Genomic DNA, 20,399 nt, shown 5'->3' on the forward strand with positions numbered 1-20,399 from the left:
GTGCCAGTTCGCAGCAGTTGCATGATCCATGTACATTAAGTATGATTACATCATCCACATGGGAATCGGGGGAAAATTCTCCACTGGTTGGGGTCATACCTAGCACAAAGGAAGATGGTTGTGGTTGTTGGAGGCCCATCATCTCAGCCCCAAGACATTCACAACTCCTCAGATACCGAAGCAGTCAGTGTCCATCTGCAGCAAGACCTGGACAACGTTCAGGCTTGGGCTAATAAGTGGCAAGTAACATAGTGCCACAAAGTGTCAGGCAATGACTATCTCCAACAAGAGAAAATATAACCATCTTCCCTTGACATTTAATGGCATTACCATCACTGACTCTCCCACTATCAACATCCTGGGGGTTACCATTGACCAGAAACTGAACTGGAGCAGCCACATAAATACTGTGGCTACAAGAGCAAGTCAGAGGATGGGAATTCTATGGTGAGTAACCTACCCCCTGACTCTCCAAAGCCGGTCCTCCATCTACAAATTACGCGGCTCCAACAACACTCTGGAAGCTCTACACCATCCAGGACAAAGCAGCCTGCTCGATTGGTATCCCATCCATCACCGGTGCATCGTGGCAGGAGTGTGTACCATATACAAGATGGACTGCAGCAACTTGCCACACCTCCTTCGACAGCGCCTTCCAAACTCGTGACCTCTATCACCTGGAAGGGCAAGGGCAGCGGTTGAGTGAGAACACCATCTGCAAGATCCCCTCCAAGCCACACACCTTTCCAACCTGGAAATATATTGCCGTTGCTTCACTGTCGCTGGATCAGAATCCTGGAACTCCTTCCCTAACAGCGCTGTGGGTGTACACAGATGGACTACAGCGGTTCAAGAAGGCAGATCAACACCACCACCTCGAGGGAAATTGGGGATGGGCAACAAATGCTGGTCTTGCCAGTGATGCTCACATCCCCTGAAACAAATAAAAACGAGCATCATTTTTCCTTTCCACCCAACTCTTTGTTTTTCCTTTTATCATCCAGTTAAATTGGGTGTTCAAGGTTGATGGGTGGTGTGCTCTAGATAGAAATCAGCTTAAAGAAAGTAGTACTGAGTGTTGTCAAACCATCAACAAAGCTTTTTTTATTTTTTTCCCCTGTTGTCATTGAGATGTTTGGAGAGCCTTGTGGCTTTAGCTGTGGTATTTCATTTTTTCCAATCCTGTTGCAATAGTGCCACAGTGACTGACTTTCCCATGGGAATTCTCCTACACTTCTGCATTTTGGAGAGTGCAGAGGTTGCCAGGCGGATCAGGTTGCACCTGAGAAGAGTGGCACCCTCCAGACAGTATCTCGCACAGGAATGTCCGCATACCTGTGCTTGTCCAAGAACCAGTGTTTGATTCACTAGGTAATCCAATACAGAGATATGCCACATGCTGCAAGCAGATCTACAGCCAGACTCTACCATTGGCACTGACCATGGCATAACAGTCTAAGGATTATCAAAGCACAGGGCTTCATAGAGTACTTTACTGGAAAGGGATAGAATGCAAAGGAAGGCTAGCAGAAGTTCCTCACAGACTCCGAGCTGATTTTTTACCTTTCTATTTCCCCATCTCTGGCACACTTGATGGACATTCACCCCAGGATTTCTGCAATTATTTCATGTGACTGAGAGATCACAGGTCTGCATAGCCATTACCCATCGCTGCTTTATCTCTGTTATAACTATTGTCATCTTTCCAAAAATGTCAAAAATTTTTAAATAACTTATTACCATGACTTGCAGTAATTGTCAGCATGCAGATGACAAATGCATATAACAGACAGCTACTTTATATAGGAAGCTTTGTGTGCCTTAAATGCCTGTAAGAATGAGTGAAGGAACAGTTCTAGGTGAAGGTTGGGGGTGCGAAGGACACCCTACTGCTTCATGGGCACTTGCAATAAATAAATTATCTTCTTCAGAATGTCATTAGAGGTACTTGTCAGTGGTGGATGCCCTTACTTTCATGGAAGATATGGATAGTTTATGTTACGTTGTCTGCTGTAGACCATTGCATTTTTGTGGGGAAAAATTGGATAAATATTTGAAGCAGAGGAAGACACTGATATGGGGACAACATAGGGCAATAGATTTAGTTTTGTATCGTTCCTGCACAGAACTGACATAGACATAACGTTAATTTATAATCCTAGAAATTCAATGGCATTATGCCAGTTTTTGGGCACTAAATGGATACCTAAACCTCCAATATGATGGGCAGGAAGTTTATTATGAGCCAGATGTTTGCTGCCTGCCTCATTGTGTAGGCAAAAAAAAGGCATCCAAGATCCCTACCTGAAATGGGCATTAGGCTCTATGCAGGTGCAAAATTGGATTGCCCTGAATGCAGCTGGCATCTGGCTGGCGGCCCTTAAAGGGACCGCTAAAGGTTGTCACTAAAAAGGTAAGTTTGTAGATATGCCTGGAGGAGCTGGTTGTATCTTACTTGCTTCCAATCGATATTTGCATTATATTCTGAAAATCTTTCATAATGTGAAGAACTATGAAAAAGGGATATTTTACAGTAGAGTGTGAACTCTCTTTTTATACCTGTTCAGCTTGTGTCACTAACTCATGGTCATTTTTTTCAGTCGGATATCATATTTGGAGAGCTGTAAGCTACAGGTAATGCAACAGTTGGTATTCACATCACCCTTTCCCATAAGGTGAACCAAGGAGCAATTATTTTTAAAATAAAAATCCAGTTATCCAGTGTAATATGAATTCAGTTGACTTAGTAGGATTTTTGTCAAGTGACCAGTTAACTTTTTTAATGGGAAGAGAAGGGTTATAGAAAGATTGTGGGTGTATCAGTGGAGAATCTTTTTAGGGCAATGGAGTTTACACAATTTTGCTTCAGTGAAATCTGTTATGTTGAACGAATGAAAGGTCAGCTTTGCAGGAGAGCTTATTTTCTACTGTTTAAGAAGGATTGAAGCGAATTTTAAAATTTGCATCAGCTATGCTCCATCTTTGTGTGTGCTTACACATTCTTTTGCACACAGAACTATACGGAAAATAGGGGGACTGTTATTTACTGAATAAGACCCTGCACTGTGATATCATTGATCTGTCCTTCCTCACACTGTCTTAAAATTCAGTCAGAGCTATTTTATTTAACTGTAATTCATAATCAACATTGCTGCCAAAAATTTCACAGTAAATGTGATTGACACTTTAACAAAAAATAACATGGGCTTGCAGTTGCTAAAAATTTCTATTTTTGATATCCTATTACTGATATGAATAATACAAAACATTAAATTAATTAAAGGAACTGCACATGAATGCACATTAAAAAGCTATGAAAAGAACTCAAAAGCCTATCGGAAGGGGAAGGGAGCTCTAGAAACTCATCAGGAAAAGGGGAACTATCCAGAGCTATAAGGTATGATTTCCAGCCACAATACTGCAACAACAACTTGCATTTATATAGTGCATTAAAGTAGTAGAATGTCCAAAAGTACTTCAAAGGAGCGTAATCAGACAAAAATGGGCGGTGCAGTGGTTAGCACCGCAACCTCACCGCTCCAGCGACCCGGGTTCAGTTCTGGGTACTGCCTGTGCGGAGTTTGCAAGTTCTCCGTGTCTGCGTGGGTTTCCGCCGGGTGCTCCGGTCTCCTCCCACAGCCAAAGACTTGCAGGTTGATGGGTAAATTGGCCATTGTAAATTGCCCCTAGTGTAGGTAGGAGAATGGTGGGGATGTGGTAGAGAATATGGGGTTACTGTAGGATTAATATAAATGGGTAGTTGTTGGTTGGCACAGACTCGGTGGGTCGAAGGGCCTGTTTCAGTGCTGTATTTCTAAATAAAAACATAAAAAATAAATAAGAACTAAAGGAGACATTTGCAGCTATGTTTTTAAAGGAGCCTATCAAAGGAGAGCGAAGTGGAGAGGTTTAGGCAGGGAATTCCAGAGCTTGGGGCCTAGGTGGCTGAAGGCATGGCTGCCATTGGTGGGGCAACAGGCGGGACGCAAAATAGGCCAACAGTGGAGGAATTCAGAGTTCCTGGAGGGTTACAGGGCTGGCTGAGATACTGATATGGGGAGGGGTGCGTGTAGCCATGGAGGGATTTGACCATGAACATGTAAATTTTAAGCAGTGCCACTGGTGATTGTAGATCAGCAAGCACAGGGGTGATGAGTGAATGGGACTTTGTGCGAGTTATGATACTGGCAGAAGAGTTTTGGATGAGCTCAAGTTTATGATGTGAGGCTGGTCAGGAAGGCATTGGGATAGTTGGGTTTGGGTAAGGCTGTAGCAGCAGATGCTTGATTGGCATTCCATCCACCACCACCGACACACAATGGCAGCCGTGTGTACCATATACAAGATGCACTGCAGCAACTCAGCAAGGCTCCTTCAACAGAACCTTCCAAATCCACGACCTCTACCACCTAGAAGGACAAGGGCAGCAGATGCATCGGAACACCACCACCTGCAAGTTCCCCTCCAAGTCACACAGCATCCTGACATGGAACTATATTGCCATTCCTTCACTCGCTGTGTCAATCCTAGAACTCCCTCCCTAACAGCACTGTTGATGTACCTATACCCCAAGGACTGCAGCAGTTCAAGAAGGCAGCTCACCACCACCTTCTCAAGGACCTTTAGGGATCGGCAATAAATGATGGCCAAGCCGGCAATGCCCACTTTCTACGAATGAATTTAAAAAAAAAAAATGCATTGAGGCAATGGAAGTGGATGATCTTGGTGAGGGAGAGGACATTAAGCTCAATTTGGTCAAATGTGATGCCGAGGTTGCAGACAGTCTGGTTCAGCCTGGAGGGTGGCCAGGGAGGGGGATGGAATCAGTGGCAAGGGAACAGAGTGGTTGGGGCTGAAAACAATGGTTTCAGTCTTGCCAATGTTTAATTTGAAGAAATTTCAATTTCCAACTGTATTCTATGTAACTCAATCACCTGCACAGACTAGTTGAGCCAAGTGGCTTGTTTCTGTGCTGTAGGACTGGATGTTGGACAAGCAGTATGACAGAGTGTAGGGGTTGAGAGAGGTGGTGGTGATATACAGTTGGATGTTTTCAGTGTACATGTGAAACCTGACCTGTTTTTTTAAATTATCTCTGAAGGGCAGCATGTAGATGAGAAATGGGAGGGAGCCAAGGATAGATCCTTGGGGTGTTCAGAAGTAATGAAATGTGAGTGGGAAGAGAAGCCATCTGAAGTAGATCCTCTGCTACAGCTATGCAGGCAAGAGTGAAACCAGACGAAGGCAGTTTCATTCAGCTGAACAACAGAGGTGTTGAGGATGTGGTGTGGACGACCATGTCAAAGGGTGCAAGATGTGGAGGGTTAGTACACTGTGACTAGTTGCAGAGGAAGTAATTTGAGATTTTGGCTAGGGCCACTTCAGTGCTGTGGCAGGGGTGGAAACCTAATTGGAGGGATTCAAACATGGAGTAGCAAGAAAGATGGACACTGAATGGGAGGCACCAATATGTTCATGAACTTTGGAGGGGAAAGGGAGGTTGGAGATGGGGTGATAGTTAGCAAGAACAGAGGTCAAGGGTGGGTTTTTGAGGAGGGTGATGGATCACAGATTGGAATCTGTAAATGAATCATGAACTTTGAATGCATTCATTGCTGGATTAAAAGTGCTTTTTAAAAAAAAATTACTCAATTGTTAATAGAAAATCAAGTACTTGAATGACTAATGTTGTTTTATACAGCTTATGAAATGTAAATTCTTAATCATTCAGAAGTATGTGTTTTCCATCTGTGTGCAGTAACGTACAAATGTAATGTAATATCCTATTACAGGATAGTAGTCAGTAGTCAGATTCAGTACCTAAGAACAACTAATTGTCAAATGCACAGCAGTTATTTTTGTCATCTAATGTATTTTTTTTTCATTTTAACTAATGCTATCAGTTATAAGGTAAGAAACAACATTTTTAAAACTAGTTTGTCAAACATGTGGCTTAAAGACTTTAACCAAATCACTGGGGTGCTTATTCTTTGCATTTTCAGCACCACATTCCATATTTTCCAGCAAGTTATAAATACTGTGGTTTGTAAATAAGACAATGGGATAATCCAACTGAGTGATTAATCAATAATGAAATAACCTAGCCTTTGTAGAATATCTTTCATGTACTCAGTGACTCGTGTGGAATCATAAATGGTAAAAATGAGAGATTCACTGTTCATTGTGTGTATGGAAGCCTCTTGAAAGCAGCAGCTACAAGGTACTGAGCAGCAGTCCATGTAACCCCAGACTCTGGCTTCACTATTTAATCTTTCATAAAATTCTAGCTCAAATCAAAACAAAAATCATTTTCTTTTATAAAAAGTGTGTTTGCAGGGTTTTTTTCATGTTGATTCTGGAGTTGTTTAACGTGTCTATACAGTCCCTATAAAAACTTAGATGATATAAAATTCAGTCCCATTATGTTACTACAGAAGTATTTGGCAACAAAGTACTTCAATTAATATTTTCCAGCTAGGATCTTTATTGGTACAGACGTTTATCACTTAAGGAGAGACATTTTACATGTGACATTGAAATCACAAACAGACCAGAATGCAAAGATATGCCTGTGAAAACTTTAGCAATAAATAACAAGGGGGAAAAGAGGAAGAGAACAGTGAAATGCTGTTGATAGGAAAATAAAACTGAGTCAGTGATGTTGTACTCAAAGGTGAGGCAAAGGAAGATCAGCTAACCCATAAAAGGAGGAAAAAGAAAATAATTGCATTTATGTATCATTGTATTTATGTCCTCTATTAAGAGAACATTGTCACTTGAACACTTCTTTAAATAGTCTGTGGCTCATTTGGTAGCACTGTTGCTTCTGAGTCAGAGGGTTGTGGGTTCAAGTCACATTCCAGAGACTTGAGCACAGAATCCAGACTGACCCTTAGCTGAAGTACTGAGGGAGTGCTGCACTGTCAGACATGACATTCTTGAGATGAGGAATTAAACCGGGGCTCTGTGTGTCCTTTCATCTGGTTGTAAAAGATCCCGGGAGATTTCAAGAGCAGGGGAGATTTCCCCTGTTTTCTGGCCAATATTTATCCCTCAGCCAAAACCTGTAACAGATTATCTGGCTGTTATCACATTGCTATTTATGGGACCGTGCCGTGCATAAACTGGCTGCCATGATTGCTACATTTACAACAGTGACTACACCTCAAAAGTACTTCAATGGCTCTAAAGCTGTTTGGGATGTACTGAGGTTGTGAAAAGCACAATATAAATGCAATTCTTTTTTTTTTCTTTTTATGGGTTAGCTGATCTTCCTTTGCCTCACCTTTTATGAGTACAACATCACTGACTCAGTTTTATTTTCCTATTAACAGCATTTCTCTCCACCTCCCACCCTGTTATTTATTAAAGTTTTCACAGGGATATTTTTGACTATAGGCTCTTCTGTATTCTGGTCTGTTTCTGTGATTTCAATGTCATACGGCAAACCTCTCTCATTTAAAAAAAAAAAAATCCTAGCTGGAAAATATTTAACCAAAGTACTTTAATACTTCTGTAGTGACATAATGGAACAGAATTTTAAACCATCTAAGTTTATTTATGCCTCACCATGTTACGCCTTTAAATATTTTAAATGTATTAATCATGTTTCCTTCAGCGCAATCTTTTATTTGAGTTTAATCATGGAACTTCAGTTCTTTGGTTTTTAATGGTGAAACGTTATCATTGATCATTGCCTTGTCTACAATGTACCTGTGTCCTTTTTAGAGGTATGCAGTCTGTAAGTGGTGTAATATTCAATATTTAGTAGTGTTCGGGGGTATTACTGAGAACCTCCCATTTGACAACATTCGTGAATTCTAAGTAACGTGTTGAGATTTTTAGCATTGCTTTGGATAGCATACAAACAAATCTAATTCACATAGTCCAATACTGTGATCAACGAATTGTTTTACATAAAGGGTGCTCTAGTAATGCCTAATTGGAGCATGTATTAATTTGTTCATTGTTTTGTTTCTAAAAAAACTCAGCAAACAATTGAGAATCTCTGCCATTGAGTTCAAATCTCAAGTAATATCTGTTAATACATAGAATAAAAAATGTAAGCACAAAGGTTTAATCACTTTTCTTATGCTTCTTGTTTATCATATTTCCATTTATTTATTATTTGAACTTTACTTCAATTTAATGTATATTAACTTCAATGGATTAACTTCTGCCTGCTGGATCCAACTGGCACATTCAGAAAATTGGTCTCCAGGTGAGAGCTTCAAAGGTTGTGTTTATTCAGCTAGTTAAAGCTTAAAATTCTGAAGAGACAGACCTCAGGGTAATCTGGATAGTTCGTACAAGAACACAAAGTTAGCATGTAGGCACAGCAAGCAATTAGGAAAATGAGCTCACAACTGTAGTTCCATACCGTACATAGCATGCACAGTTTTGGTATCTTGGGAGGGATTGACTTCCCTTGGAGGTGGTACAGCAAAGGTTCACTAGACTGGTTCTTGGCATGAGAGGGTTGTCCTGTGATGAGAGAGGCCTATACTCTCTGGTGTTTACAAGAATGAGAGATGATCTCATTGAAACAGAAGATTCTGAAAAGGGTCGACAGAGGTTGTTTCCCCTGGCTAGGGAATCTAGAACACGGGCACAGTCTCAGGATAAAGGGTCGATCGTTTAGGACTGAGATGGACAGATTTTTAGTCTCTGAGAGGATTTGGGGATCAGGCAGATAATCAGCCATGATAAGTTGTAGAGCAGGCTTGAAGGGGCCATATGGTCTACTGCTCCTATTTCTTATGTAGAGACACCAAAAGTGAGAGAGAACTGGATCAATGGCGTAGGAGGTGCATGGTAGAAACTTCAGGGGAACAGGCATAGGGATGGCTCTGGTGGCAATCTGGAGACCAGAAGGGAAGGTAATAGCAAACAACTCAAATGGTCTTGAGCTTGGAGTTAATGAAATCCATCATGTTTGTGGTGGATTGGGCATGAAAAGGGGGTTATCCTACACATCTCTATTTCTTAAAAAAAAATTCTAGGTCTTTCCATAGCTTCGCCCCTTCCTGCACTGTATAAACTGCATGTGCAATTTTGACACCACCTGCTCTTGGACATCATTTATAAAAGTGTCAATGCTGGATCCCACTTGCTACACCTCTCTCACCAACTATCTCAATTCAGACTCGTTTTTCATCACCAACCCAATTTTTGATCCATCTTGATACACTCCCTGCAGTACCAGCTCTGCTGACTTTGTGTACTGATTTTTTTTTGAAGTGTCTTACTAAAATTCAAGTACCTATGTTTGACTAAATGATCTATACTTAACCAGATTGCCCTAGTTCCCATTTTAGATAAGATTACTGCATTTGCCATTTTCAAAACCGATTCCTAAATATCTCTGCCACCGCTGTTGCTAGTTTGTTGTAGGGTTTTACCAGTGGGTATATCCAACCAGGTGCATTATTTACTTAGCTGAATATTCAAACAAGATTTATCAGTTAAATAGTAATTTTATTACATTGCTGAATCTCATTATCTTGGAACATCTATGATGTATTTTTCACGTGTTGGTACCAATGAACTTGTTTAATCTTTCAGAGATGGAGATGAGGAGGAATTTATTCTGAGGGTCGTTGATCTTTGGAATTCTCTTCCCCAGAGCGCAGTGGAGGCTGGGTCATTGAATATATTCAAGGCTGAGTTAGACAGATTAGTCATGGGCGATGCAGGCAGGAAAGTGGAGTTAAGGCCCACAGTCAGACCAGCCATGATCTTACTGAATGGCAGAGCAGGCTTGAGAGGCCTACTCCTGCTCCTATTTCTTGTGTTCTATGTCCACATTAGGGAATGAAAGCACGGTGGTAATATTGTTGCACTAGTAACTCAGAGGTCTAGTTAATGATCCAGAGAATCCCATCATGGCAGCTGGGGGGATTTAAATAAATCTGGAATAAAAAGCTACTTGATTGTTGTTTTAAAAAAAAACTTATCTGGTTCACTAATGTCCTTCTCTGAGCTGGCCTACAACAATGTGGTTGACTCTTAACTACCCTCTGAAATGGCTTAGCAAGCCACTCAGTTGTATCAAAACTGCAATGACAAGTTGAATCATTGTGGGTGTACCTTCGCCACATGGACTGCAGCAGAAGACTGCTCACCGCCACCTTCTCAACAGCAATTAGGGATGGGCATTAACTGACACCCACATCCCATGAACCAATAAAAAAATTCATGAATTTGACCTGTTTCTATACCCGGTGCCCTTTTTTTTTCCCCAATCATGTACTTAAAAAAAGAATCAAACTAGCACTTGGTACCATGTTGAAATTGGCAAAGCAAATTCTGTCTGCTTCATCTCCAGGTACCCGGGGAGCAAAAGAACATATTTGGTGTTAATCAGCACAAATCTCATCCTGCTGACAGAGGCAGTGCCAACAAATTAGCATTTATCACAAGGGGAGTTTGCAAGTTCTCCCTGTGACCACGTGGGTTTTTGCCGGGTGCTCCGGTTTCCTCCCACCGCCAAAGACTTGCAGGTGATAGGTAAATTGGCCATTGTAAATTGCCCCTAGTGTAGGTAGGTGGTAAGGAATATGGGATTACTGTAGGGTTAGTATAAATGGGTGGTTCCTGGTCGGCACAGACTCGGTGGGCCGAAGGGCCTGTTTCAGTGCTGTATCTCTAAATAAAATAAAATAAAAGGTCATTATACTCCCAGCCATTAGTGCTTCGGATCAGTGCATCCCTGTTTTTTCACAAAGCCATCTAATTTTCTATTGGAGTATTCTGTTCTGGTGACTTTGGCTTCCTTCCATGGGAAACAGCATTGGTGGTTGTTGTAGTATAGGCAGTGGTCAATCCACCCTGTTCCTACACCCCTTAATATACTCCTTACATCATTCTAACCAACTGCAATAAATGTTATTTTGCTGTTGAAAAATGTTCTTAAGATTGGCAGACACTTGTAAGAAGAAACCCAAACAGTAAATGAAAAGTATGATGCCCAAATTTACATGTGTAAATGTCTCAACTGGAGGGCTGGAGTAATTGTGAAGTCTGGGGTTGAGCCCTTAAGGAGTTTAACCCTCTCATGCTATTAAGTTTACATACATAGTAATATTTACAGTGTATTGGTTTCATAGATCTATTTGTCATGGATTGTAGTATTTTTGTATGCAAGGTCCTGCATGCCTAAATAGAAACTGATTTTTGACATCTTACCTTGACATGAATGGAACTATACCACTTCACATTAAATGGTGTAGCTGTACTTTCGTAGTATTAAAATCGTCAGTTTTCCAATCATCAGAAAAATGTTTCAGAATTCTTAGTCTAGCTGAAGCATTCTTTGGACCATTCTGTATTGAAAAAGCTATTCTTGCTGCAAAAGGGCAGACACAGTTTCACTATATCAATACCATTTCCATGGTTTGATTTTTCAAAACTGATCAGAACAGGTGTCTATCAAGCTTAATCACAAATGGTCTTATTATTGCTAATAAGATTTCTTTTTCTCCTAGCCACTTTGGAGCACCAATGATGGGAAAAGAAAGTACTTCAGATAAGTTTTGTTTGGTACCGTGGAAATCGACCTATTGCATCGACCAAAATGGATTTCTCAATCATTCGTAGTAGCCACAACTACATATGTTCTGAATGGGACTGTAACTGATAATTATCTGTGAATGCCAAGAGTAGAGATGTAAGCAAAAAATAGTTTATTTATGTTGTAAATTTTGGAAAACACTTTGTTCTGAAGGTACAGTGCCTTGCTCACCTTTGAGGTTGGGTTTATTAAACTGTCAACATAATTTCAATGTATAATAAATTACATGATTACTCTTCTGATCTTACAAAATTTTGACAAGCTTGGTCAGAATCCACTGTGCCCTGTATCTGTGGGGATAAAATACAGACGTTTGTACCCACTTAAATCGGTCAGATTACTATATGTAGACACAATACACAAAATCAAAGGTTTGTGCTTCAGCCTGATCAACTCATGTTTGGTCAAAGTGAAAGCAGCTGAAAATAATGGGGAGGAAGAAGGGGAAATCTGGTAATCATTATTAACTCAATTATTTCCATTTTGTACTAAATGCAGATTTATTTGGAACTGCTTTGACTTGAGGTATCAAAACTTTTATTACCCAATTAAACTATATTTAGCCTTTACATTTAAAAAAAAAACCTCTACACGGTATGACAATTTTCTAAAAGTACACTGGTAGTTTGAAAACAAACAAGTCACTGCAACAGTGCAGATTTTCATGGTGGAGGCTGAGGGAGCCCAGTGCTTTCCTTTGTCGTTCAAATTAGATCATTAGTAGTATAAACTGATAATCTCAGTCAGAGCTCCAGCAACAACATAAAATGTATCAAAAATTACTAGCAACAGAAAATTGAAGTACAGACTCAAATGTGAAGGTAACAGCTCTTACTGTATTCTGAGCCCAACTAGGGAAGGCAACTATCAATGTACTTTTTCTCTCAACATATACTTAATCACAAACCAACCAAAAAGCAAAGGAGTGGAATTCCTTTTGTTGCACATATTTTAGACATTTTAAATTAAGAATTCAAAATATTTATTTATTTTCAATCAATTGAGTCAAATATCTGGTATGGTAGTTCTGTTGCTATGCTGCCACCGAGGGCAACTCTTTTCTTCAGTTGTCCTGGCCTCTTCTCCATACAGGTGTACAGCCAAACAGGGAAAATAATTCTACAAACTACTCGATCACAAATCATCATCTCTCCCCAGTAGTGTACTGTACTGTCTAGTAGTACAAGTGTAATTAGACTGTATTACAAATTGTTACATTAGAGCCATCTAAACTGAAATCTAAAAGCAAAACTCGGCTGATTACAGGAGTGGGGCGAAGATGACAAAGAGCAGATCTTGAATTTCAGAGATTACCAACAAGGATTGAAAATATGCAGTGTGTGTGAATTCAGTAGACTTCAGCTGTGTTTCTTCCGCTAACTGACATAAGTTGGCCAAATATGCTCAGCAACTTGCAGGGAATTTTCTTGGGCTCACATTAGGCAGTTGTTTCTGCATCAGATCTATGAGTGGCACAGTGTTCCTGGATTCCTGTTTCAGAAACATTTTTTTCCATTAATTACTATTTAAAAGATATGTAGAAAATGCTGCATATTGTGAAAGAACCTGAAATTAAAATTTAAGGCACATGATATATCTTGCAGTCAAGGACAAGTAATCATATTTTCCATAGTGTCATGAAAGTATCTCAGCAACTAGGACAATTTTAGAGAACGTACCCAAAAAGGGGTAAAGGTTGAGTACACACTGGCGGTAAGGTGTCACGCCAAAGATTGCCTGTGATTTTCTGACATGTGCTAGCAGTGGGTAAGGAACCTCACCACTGGTACAAACTCAGGAAAACTTTGGCTCAATAGTTTAATCATTGCCAGGAAAGGCCACAGTGAACTGGTGCGGCAATTGTTGAGTTTACTATAAAAAATAGAATTCTAACTTTATAAAAACAGTCCTGCAAGTATATAAACAGGTGGGTGAGATTTTAACCCACTCAAAACCTTGAAGAGTTAAAATTGGGCCCAGCATCTCCCTCCACTCCCTGCAAAGGTCCTGACCCTGGGCAAGTTCCCTTTCATTCTTGGTCCTTTTTGAACAGATTTCTACATAAAAAGCAATTCCAGACCAATGAAAAGTACCATACTGGAATGAAACATGATCACTTGACTAGTTGTGCAGCTTTGTCCATACAGATGGATTACTCACTTTTCAATTACAATATAGAACTAAATTTCAGCTGCCACAAATCACTCCTCTTACAAAAGGATAAGTTAAAAAAAAATTGAGCCTAATCCATGGAGATGATGTTACTTTCATGTAGCTGATACATTGAGGCCAAATTTATTATTTAAGATTCCAATTTCTTGATCCTTATATGCTTGTACAAGTGTTCTGAAAGTGAGCATTACTTACGATGAACAATATCCTTGTACGCAATGGTTGCAGAAGAACCTGGGATTTCTGTCAAGAATGACTTGCCTTCATCACAACTCTTTCCTTCAACAAAAATAAAAAGCACCAAGTTATTTTATTAAATCAAAAATTTCACCAAAGACTGAAGTCTAACTTTTGTGAGCGTGAAGATTAAGATGGAAGAATTTCACTACTTCCATTTTTAATAACTACTCTGTCATTTGAGAACTGTGAAGATTTAAAAAGGAAACATATACTTTACATTCAAGTGCTTAACACAAGAACAACAAAGAAAAGTTACTTAACCCACTTTAATTTATCTATTTTCTAGCCCTGTGATCCAAACAGAGTTAGATCAGCTAAAGCAACTACCCTGCAGCCTTTCACTCAGTGGTTTAGGGAAGAAATGTCAGTGCTTTGGGTCTAGGCAATTGAAGGCAATACCGCCAATAGTGGAGTAATCTAGCCTGCGGCTATAATTCTCTAGCTGTTCAGTGCTCAGTTATGCCAGGGACAAGGAACCTCAGAAACTTTGTTTCAGCTTTTTTTTGAAAATTCATTCATGGGATGTGAGCATCATTGGCAAGGGCAGCATTTATTGTCCATCCCTAATTGCCCTTGAGAAGGTGGCGGTGAGCTGCCTTCTTGAACTGCTGCAGTCCACAGTGCTGTTAGGGAGGGAGTTCCAGGATTTTGACTCTGACAATGAAAGAACGGCGACACAGTTCCAAGTCTGGATAGTATGTGGCTTGGAGGGGAACTTGCAAGTAGCAGTGTTCCTACGTGTCTACTGACCTTGTCCTTCCAGGTGGTAGAGGTCGCAGGTTTGAATGGTGCTGTTGAAGGAGGCTTTTGGTGAGTTGCTGCAGTGCATCTTGTATATGGTACACACTGCTGCCACTGTGCACCAGTGGTGGAGGGAGTGAATGTTTAAGGTGATAGGTGGTGTGCCAATTAAGCAGGCTGCTTTGTTCTGGATGGTTAAGAGCTTCTTGAGTGTTGTTGGAGCTGCACTTATGCAGGCAAGTGCAGAGTATTCCATCACACTCCTGACTTGTGCTTTGTAGATGATGGACAGGCTTCGGGGAGTCAGGTGGTGAGTTACTGCAAAATTCCATCATCTGATCTGCTCTTGTAGCCACAGTATTTATATGGCTGGTCCAGTTCAGCTTCTGGTCAATGGTAACCCCTGGCATGTTGATGATGGGGGAGTTCAGCAATGATAATGCCAGTCAATGTCAAGGGGAGATGATAAGATTCTTGTTGGAGATAGTCATTGCCTGGCACTCGAGTGGCGCTAACGTTACCTGCCATTTAGCAGCCCAAGCCTGAATGTTGTCCAGGTCTTGCTGCATGTGGACACAGACTGCGTCAGTATCTGAGGAGTTGTGAATGGGACTGAACACTGTGCAATCATCAGCAAACATTACAATTTCTGAACTCATGATGGAGGGAAGGTCATTGATAAAGCAGCTGAAGATGGTTGTGCCTGGGACATTACCCTGAGGAACTCCTGCAGCAATGTCCTGGGGCTGAGATAATTCACCTCCAACAACCACAACCATCTTCCTCTGTGCTAGGTATGACTGCAAGCAGTGGAGAGTTCCCCCCCCCCCCCCCCCCCCACCACCACCACCCCTATCTTCCTCTGTGCTAGGTATGACTGCAAGCAGTGGAGAGTTCCCCCCCACCTCCCACCCCCGATTCCCATTGACTTCAATTTTGCTAGGGCTCCTTGATGCCACAGTCAGGCAAATGCTGCCTTGATGTCAAGGGCATTTACTCTCATCTCACCTCTTTTGTCCATGTTTGGGCCAAAGCTGTAATGATGTCTGGAGCTGAGCGGTCCTGGCGGAACCCAAACTGAGTATTGATGAGCAGGTTATTGCTGAGAAAGTGCTAATAACCTGCACTGTCAATAATGACGCCTTTCATCACTTTGCTGCTGATTGAGAGTAGACTGATGGCCGGGTAATTGGCCAGATTGGATTTTTCCTGCTTTTTGTGGACAGAACATACCTGGGCAATTTTCCACATTAGCAGGTAGATGCCAGTGCTGTAGCTGTACTGCAACAGCTTGGCTAGAAGCGCTGCTAGTTCTGGAACATGTCTTTAGTACTACAAGCCAGTAAGTTGTCAGGGACCATAACCTTTATTGTATATAGTACCTTCAGCCATTTCTTGATATCATGTGGAGTGAACTGAATTGGCTGAAGACTGGCATTTATGATGCTGGGGACAACAGGAGGTGACCAAGATGGATCATCCATTCGGCACTTCTGGTGCAAGATGGTTGCAAATTCTTTAGCCTTGTCTTTTGCACTGACATGCTGGGCTCCCCCATCATTGAGGATGGGGATGTTTGTGGAACCTCCTCCCCCTGATTAGTTTTTAATTGCCCACCAACATTCATAATTGGATGTGGCTGGACTAAAGAGCTTTGATCTGATCCATTGGTTGTTGGATTTCTTTGCTCTGTCTATTACATGCTGCTTCCACTGTTTTGCATGCATTTAGTCCGATGTTGTAGCTTCACCAGGTTGGCACATCATTTTAGGTATGCCTGATGCTGCTGCTCCTGGCATGCTCTCCTGCATTCCTCACTGAAACAGGGTTGATCCCCTGGCTTGATGGTAGAGTGAGGGCTATGCTGAGACATGAGCTTACAGATTGTGATTGAATACAATTCTGCTGCTGTCGATGGCCCACAGCACCTCATGGATGCCCAGTTTTATGCTGCTAGATCTGTTCTGAATCTATTCCATTTAACACAGTAGTGAAACAGGGCTGTGTTCTCGCACCCACACTGTTTGGGATTTTCTTCTCCCTGCTGCTCTCACATGCGTTCAAGTCTTCAAAAGAAGGAATTTTCCTCCGCACAAGATCAGGGGGCAGGTTGTTCAACCTTGCCTGTCTAAGAGCGAAGACCAAAGTACGGAAAGTCCTCATCAGGGAACTCCTCTTTGCTGACTATGCTGCTTTAACATCTCACACTGAAGAGTGTCTGCAGAGTCTCATCGACAGGTTTGCGGCTGCCTGCACCGAATTTGGCCTAACCATCAGCCTCAAGAAAACGAACATCATGGGACAGGACATCAGATATGCTCCATCCATCAATATCGGCGACCACGCTCTGGAAGTAGTTCAAGAGTTCACCTACCTAGGCTCAACTATCACCAGTAACCTGTCTCTCGATACAGAAATCAACAAGCGCATGGGAAAGGCTTCCACTGCTATGTCCAGACTGGCCAAGAGAGTGTGGGAAAATGACACACTGACACGGAACACAAAAGTCCGAGTGTATCAAGCCTGTGTCCTCAGTACCTTGCTCTATGGCAGCGAGGCCTGGCAAACGTATGTCAGCCAAGAGCGACGTCTCAATTCATTCCATCTTCGCTGCCTCCGGAGAATACTGGCATCAGGTGGCAGGACCGTATCTCCAACACAGAAGTCCTCGAGGCGGCCAACATCCCCAGCTTATACACACTGCTGAGTCAGCGGCGCTTGAGATGGCTTGGCCATGTGAGCCGCATGGAAGATGGCAGGATCCCCAAAGACACATTGTACAGCGAGCTCGCCACTGGTATCAGACCCACTGGCCGTCCATATCTCCGCTTTAAAGACGTCTGCAAACGTGACATGAAGTCCTGTGACATTGATCACAAGTCGTGGGAGTCAGTTGCCAGTGATCGCCAAAGCTGGCGGGCAGCCATAAAGGCGGGGCTAAAGTATGGCGAGTCGAAGAGACTTAGCAGTTGACAGGAAAAAAGACAGAAGCGCAAGGGGAGAGCCAACTGTGTAACAGCCCCGACAAACAAATTTTTCTGCAGCACTTGTGGAAGAGTCTGTCACTCTAAAATTGGCCTTTATAGCCACTCCAGGCGCTGCTCCACAAACCATTGACCGCCTCCAGGTGCTTACCCATTGTCTCTCGAGACAAGGAGGTCAAAGAAGAAGAAGTACCACATAACACGGTGGAGTGTAGCCTCAGTGTTAAGACAAGGACTGTGCAGTGGTCAATACTATCATGGACAGATGCTTCTATGAATGGTAGACTGGTGAGGGCGAGGTCAAGTAGGTTTTTCCCTCTCAAGTCTCAGTTTGTTGTAGACTAATTGATAGTGATCGATTGCCATCATTAGTCAACAGCTCCACTATTATAGTGGAATGATAGAAGTTGAACTAAGGTGAACTTTGGTCTTTTTCCATTTAGCAATACCTATGTTCCTGGGTGAAGGAGCACCACATTTGATATATTAGACTGACGAAGCTGGTTACTGTCACCTTCCTACTATTTAAGGTTGGCCATGCATCCGTGGAGGACAGTTCACCACACCACACAACAAACAGCTAATTAGAAACCTCAATTTGTGGCCTGGTGAATACAGATTCACTGAATCAACCACATATCATGACTTGGGTGAACAAGAAAATATTTATCTTTGAAATGATCTTTAAATACCAACAATCTTTGGCCAGAGACCTTAGACTAGCTTTGCAGTGGGCTTTAAAATGTCAGTTAGTAGGCTCAGCATAACAGTATTTGTTTGTCAAAGTCCTTATTCTGCTCTGGACAATCAGGTCCGTTCTTAGAGAGTCTATAGGACATACCTATCCTGGGATCCAAGGGCACTTTACCAAGAAAGGGAATGCTTAAATCCTTGCACATCTTCATGGCACCTCCTGTGGTTGGTGGAAAAATTTGAGATTCATGCTGTAAACATAAAGAACACAAAGTAAGAAACAAGAAATTATTTTCTAATGACGGTAATTTGTAAACTTTGCAGACTCAAGGAAAATGAGATTTGTTTAAGTACTTTTTGGCACTCAGTCTAGTGACAAACAGCCTCCCGATTGGCTCTCACCCCACTGGCCTTTACTGCACTCAGCAGTCTCCGGAGTTGTACGGCCACGTCTGTGTTGATGGACAATTAAAACCACTGCATCAATACAAAACTATAATAAATGCAGCCATAAATTTTCACTGAAAAATCCAATCTCTCTCTCTCTCCATTCCCTGACCATTAACCAACCCACCCAATCGCCATTAACAAGAGATTTTTTACAATTCTCCTTACAAATACTTATTGGAACAAATTCAGATCATGGATTTCATTTCTGAAACTTCTATGGGTAACTAGGGAACTATTACCTTTCTCAGTTTTATCTCATAATGCATGGAGACCAACAAAGTACTACCAGGATTAAAAACCATTGAATATGATTTCCTTCAACATGCAGTCATGTCCAGTGCTACCATTGGAAACCAAGTAATTCCATCCAGAAGGAAGGAATAGAAAGACAGAATCCAGGCTACTTTTGAGTCTGATCCACACACGTATCGAGTAATATTTGTAAGATGCCCAAGAGCAAGTTGCCTGCCCCTCCTCTAGATTGTAGTTTGATGCATTGAGAGCCAGAACAGGGAAAGAGGGGGAAACTGGCTTGTACGTTTTAAAATAAGTTCACTTCATTCTTTCTGGACATCTTACCTGGCACTTTGGACACACAAAGCCACTCATATTTTCTACAACTCCTATTATAGGCAACTTCACTTTCCGGCAAAAGGTGATTTCCTTTCTGACATCCTGTAGCGACACCTCCTATCACAAGATCAGAATAAAATTTACAGTATGATAGGAAATAGATTAGTAATTAACTGCTAAAGGCATTTATTATCAATGCCAATAAATTCTGGATCCCTTTTAACAGATTTCAAAACACTCACATGTTCATCTGATATCTCCCCAAAAACTTCTGCAAGTATTTCTAAAGAACAAATTATTAGTTCAGAAATCTGAAGGGATTCTAAGCATCAGTCCCAGGCCAATGGAGAATGTTTCCTCATGTAAATTGGAGAGTTTCAGAATTTACACTTGAGTACTCATAAAATCTGAAATGATCCATTTATACTATATCAGGTTCCAGTGCATTATCACAAACATATTCTCTTCATAAACAGATTATATAGCCCTAGGTGGAAAGGACGAAGCTCTGATTCAGTTCCTTTTCAAAATTCCAGTCTATAAAATATTGCAATTAGATCCCTGCACAACACTGGGTTTTATGAGCACCTGAGCAGTGTAAATTTTGCAACTCTCCAACTTTGATGAGGAAGGATCTTTCATTGGCCTTGAATCTCTTCCGATTTCTCAAATTCTAATTTGTTGAGAAATTCTTACAGAAATCTTTGGGGAGATATCTCCATGATGGACATGTGAATATTTTGAAATCTGATAAAAGGGATCCTGAATTGATTGGTGTTGATATTAAATAAATGCCTTTAGAAGTTGGAACATTTGCTGTGTAAGTTTTTACTAAAAATGCAAGAGGAGGAACCAAACCCTTTATTTTCAGCTTGCTAAAAGGCCATATTTTTAAGCCCACTGTAAAACCAGTCTGTGGTGTCTGACAGAAGGTTGCTGACATTTAAAAGTCACTTCAAAGATGCTTTCTAAGC

At 41.4% G+C, this 20,399-nt stretch overlaps 2 protein-coding genes across 5 annotated transcripts in view; one reads left to right on the plus strand and one right to left on the minus strand.

Annotated features, from left to right (window-relative positions):
• Positions 1–11,824, plus strand: part of LOC137383459 (Golgi apparatus membrane protein TVP23 homolog A-like) — a 78,775-nt gene extending 66,951 nt beyond the window's left edge. For 3 of the 4 annotated variants that reach the window (XM_068056393.1, XM_068056394.1, XM_068056391.1), the window contains exon 7: positions 11,487–11,824. In XM_068056393.1, the coding sequence (XP_067912494.1) occupies positions 11,487–11,531 (45 nt within the window). In that variant the 3' untranslated portion in view covers positions 11,532–11,824. Of the gene's footprint in view, positions 1–2,600; positions 2,635–11,486 lie in introns of all 4 variants that reach the window. The other variant, XM_068056392.1, reaches the window with a different exon arrangement.
• nubp1 (nucleotide binding protein 1 (MinD homolog, E. coli)) overlaps positions 11,668–20,399 on the minus strand; it is a 70,796-nt gene continuing 62,064 nt past the window's right edge. Inside the window, exons 8-11 of the mRNA XM_068056390.1 lie at positions 19,432–19,542; positions 18,551–18,653; positions 13,940–14,023; positions 11,668–13,063 (exon numbers count right to left, since the gene is read on the minus strand). Coding sequence (XP_067912491.1) covers positions 13,011–13,063; positions 13,940–14,023; positions 18,551–18,653; positions 19,432–19,542 — 351 coding nt within the window. The 3' untranslated portion in view covers positions 11,668–13,010. The remainder of the gene's footprint in view (positions 13,064–13,939; positions 14,024–18,550; positions 18,654–19,431; positions 19,543–20,399) is intronic.

The sequence above is a fragment of the Heterodontus francisci genome, chromosome 24, assembly GCF_036365525.1.
Source record: "Heterodontus francisci isolate sHetFra1 chromosome 24, sHetFra1.hap1, whole genome shotgun sequence".
NCBI classification, from domain to species: domain Eukaryota; kingdom Metazoa; phylum Chordata; class Chondrichthyes; order Heterodontiformes; family Heterodontidae; genus Heterodontus; species Heterodontus francisci.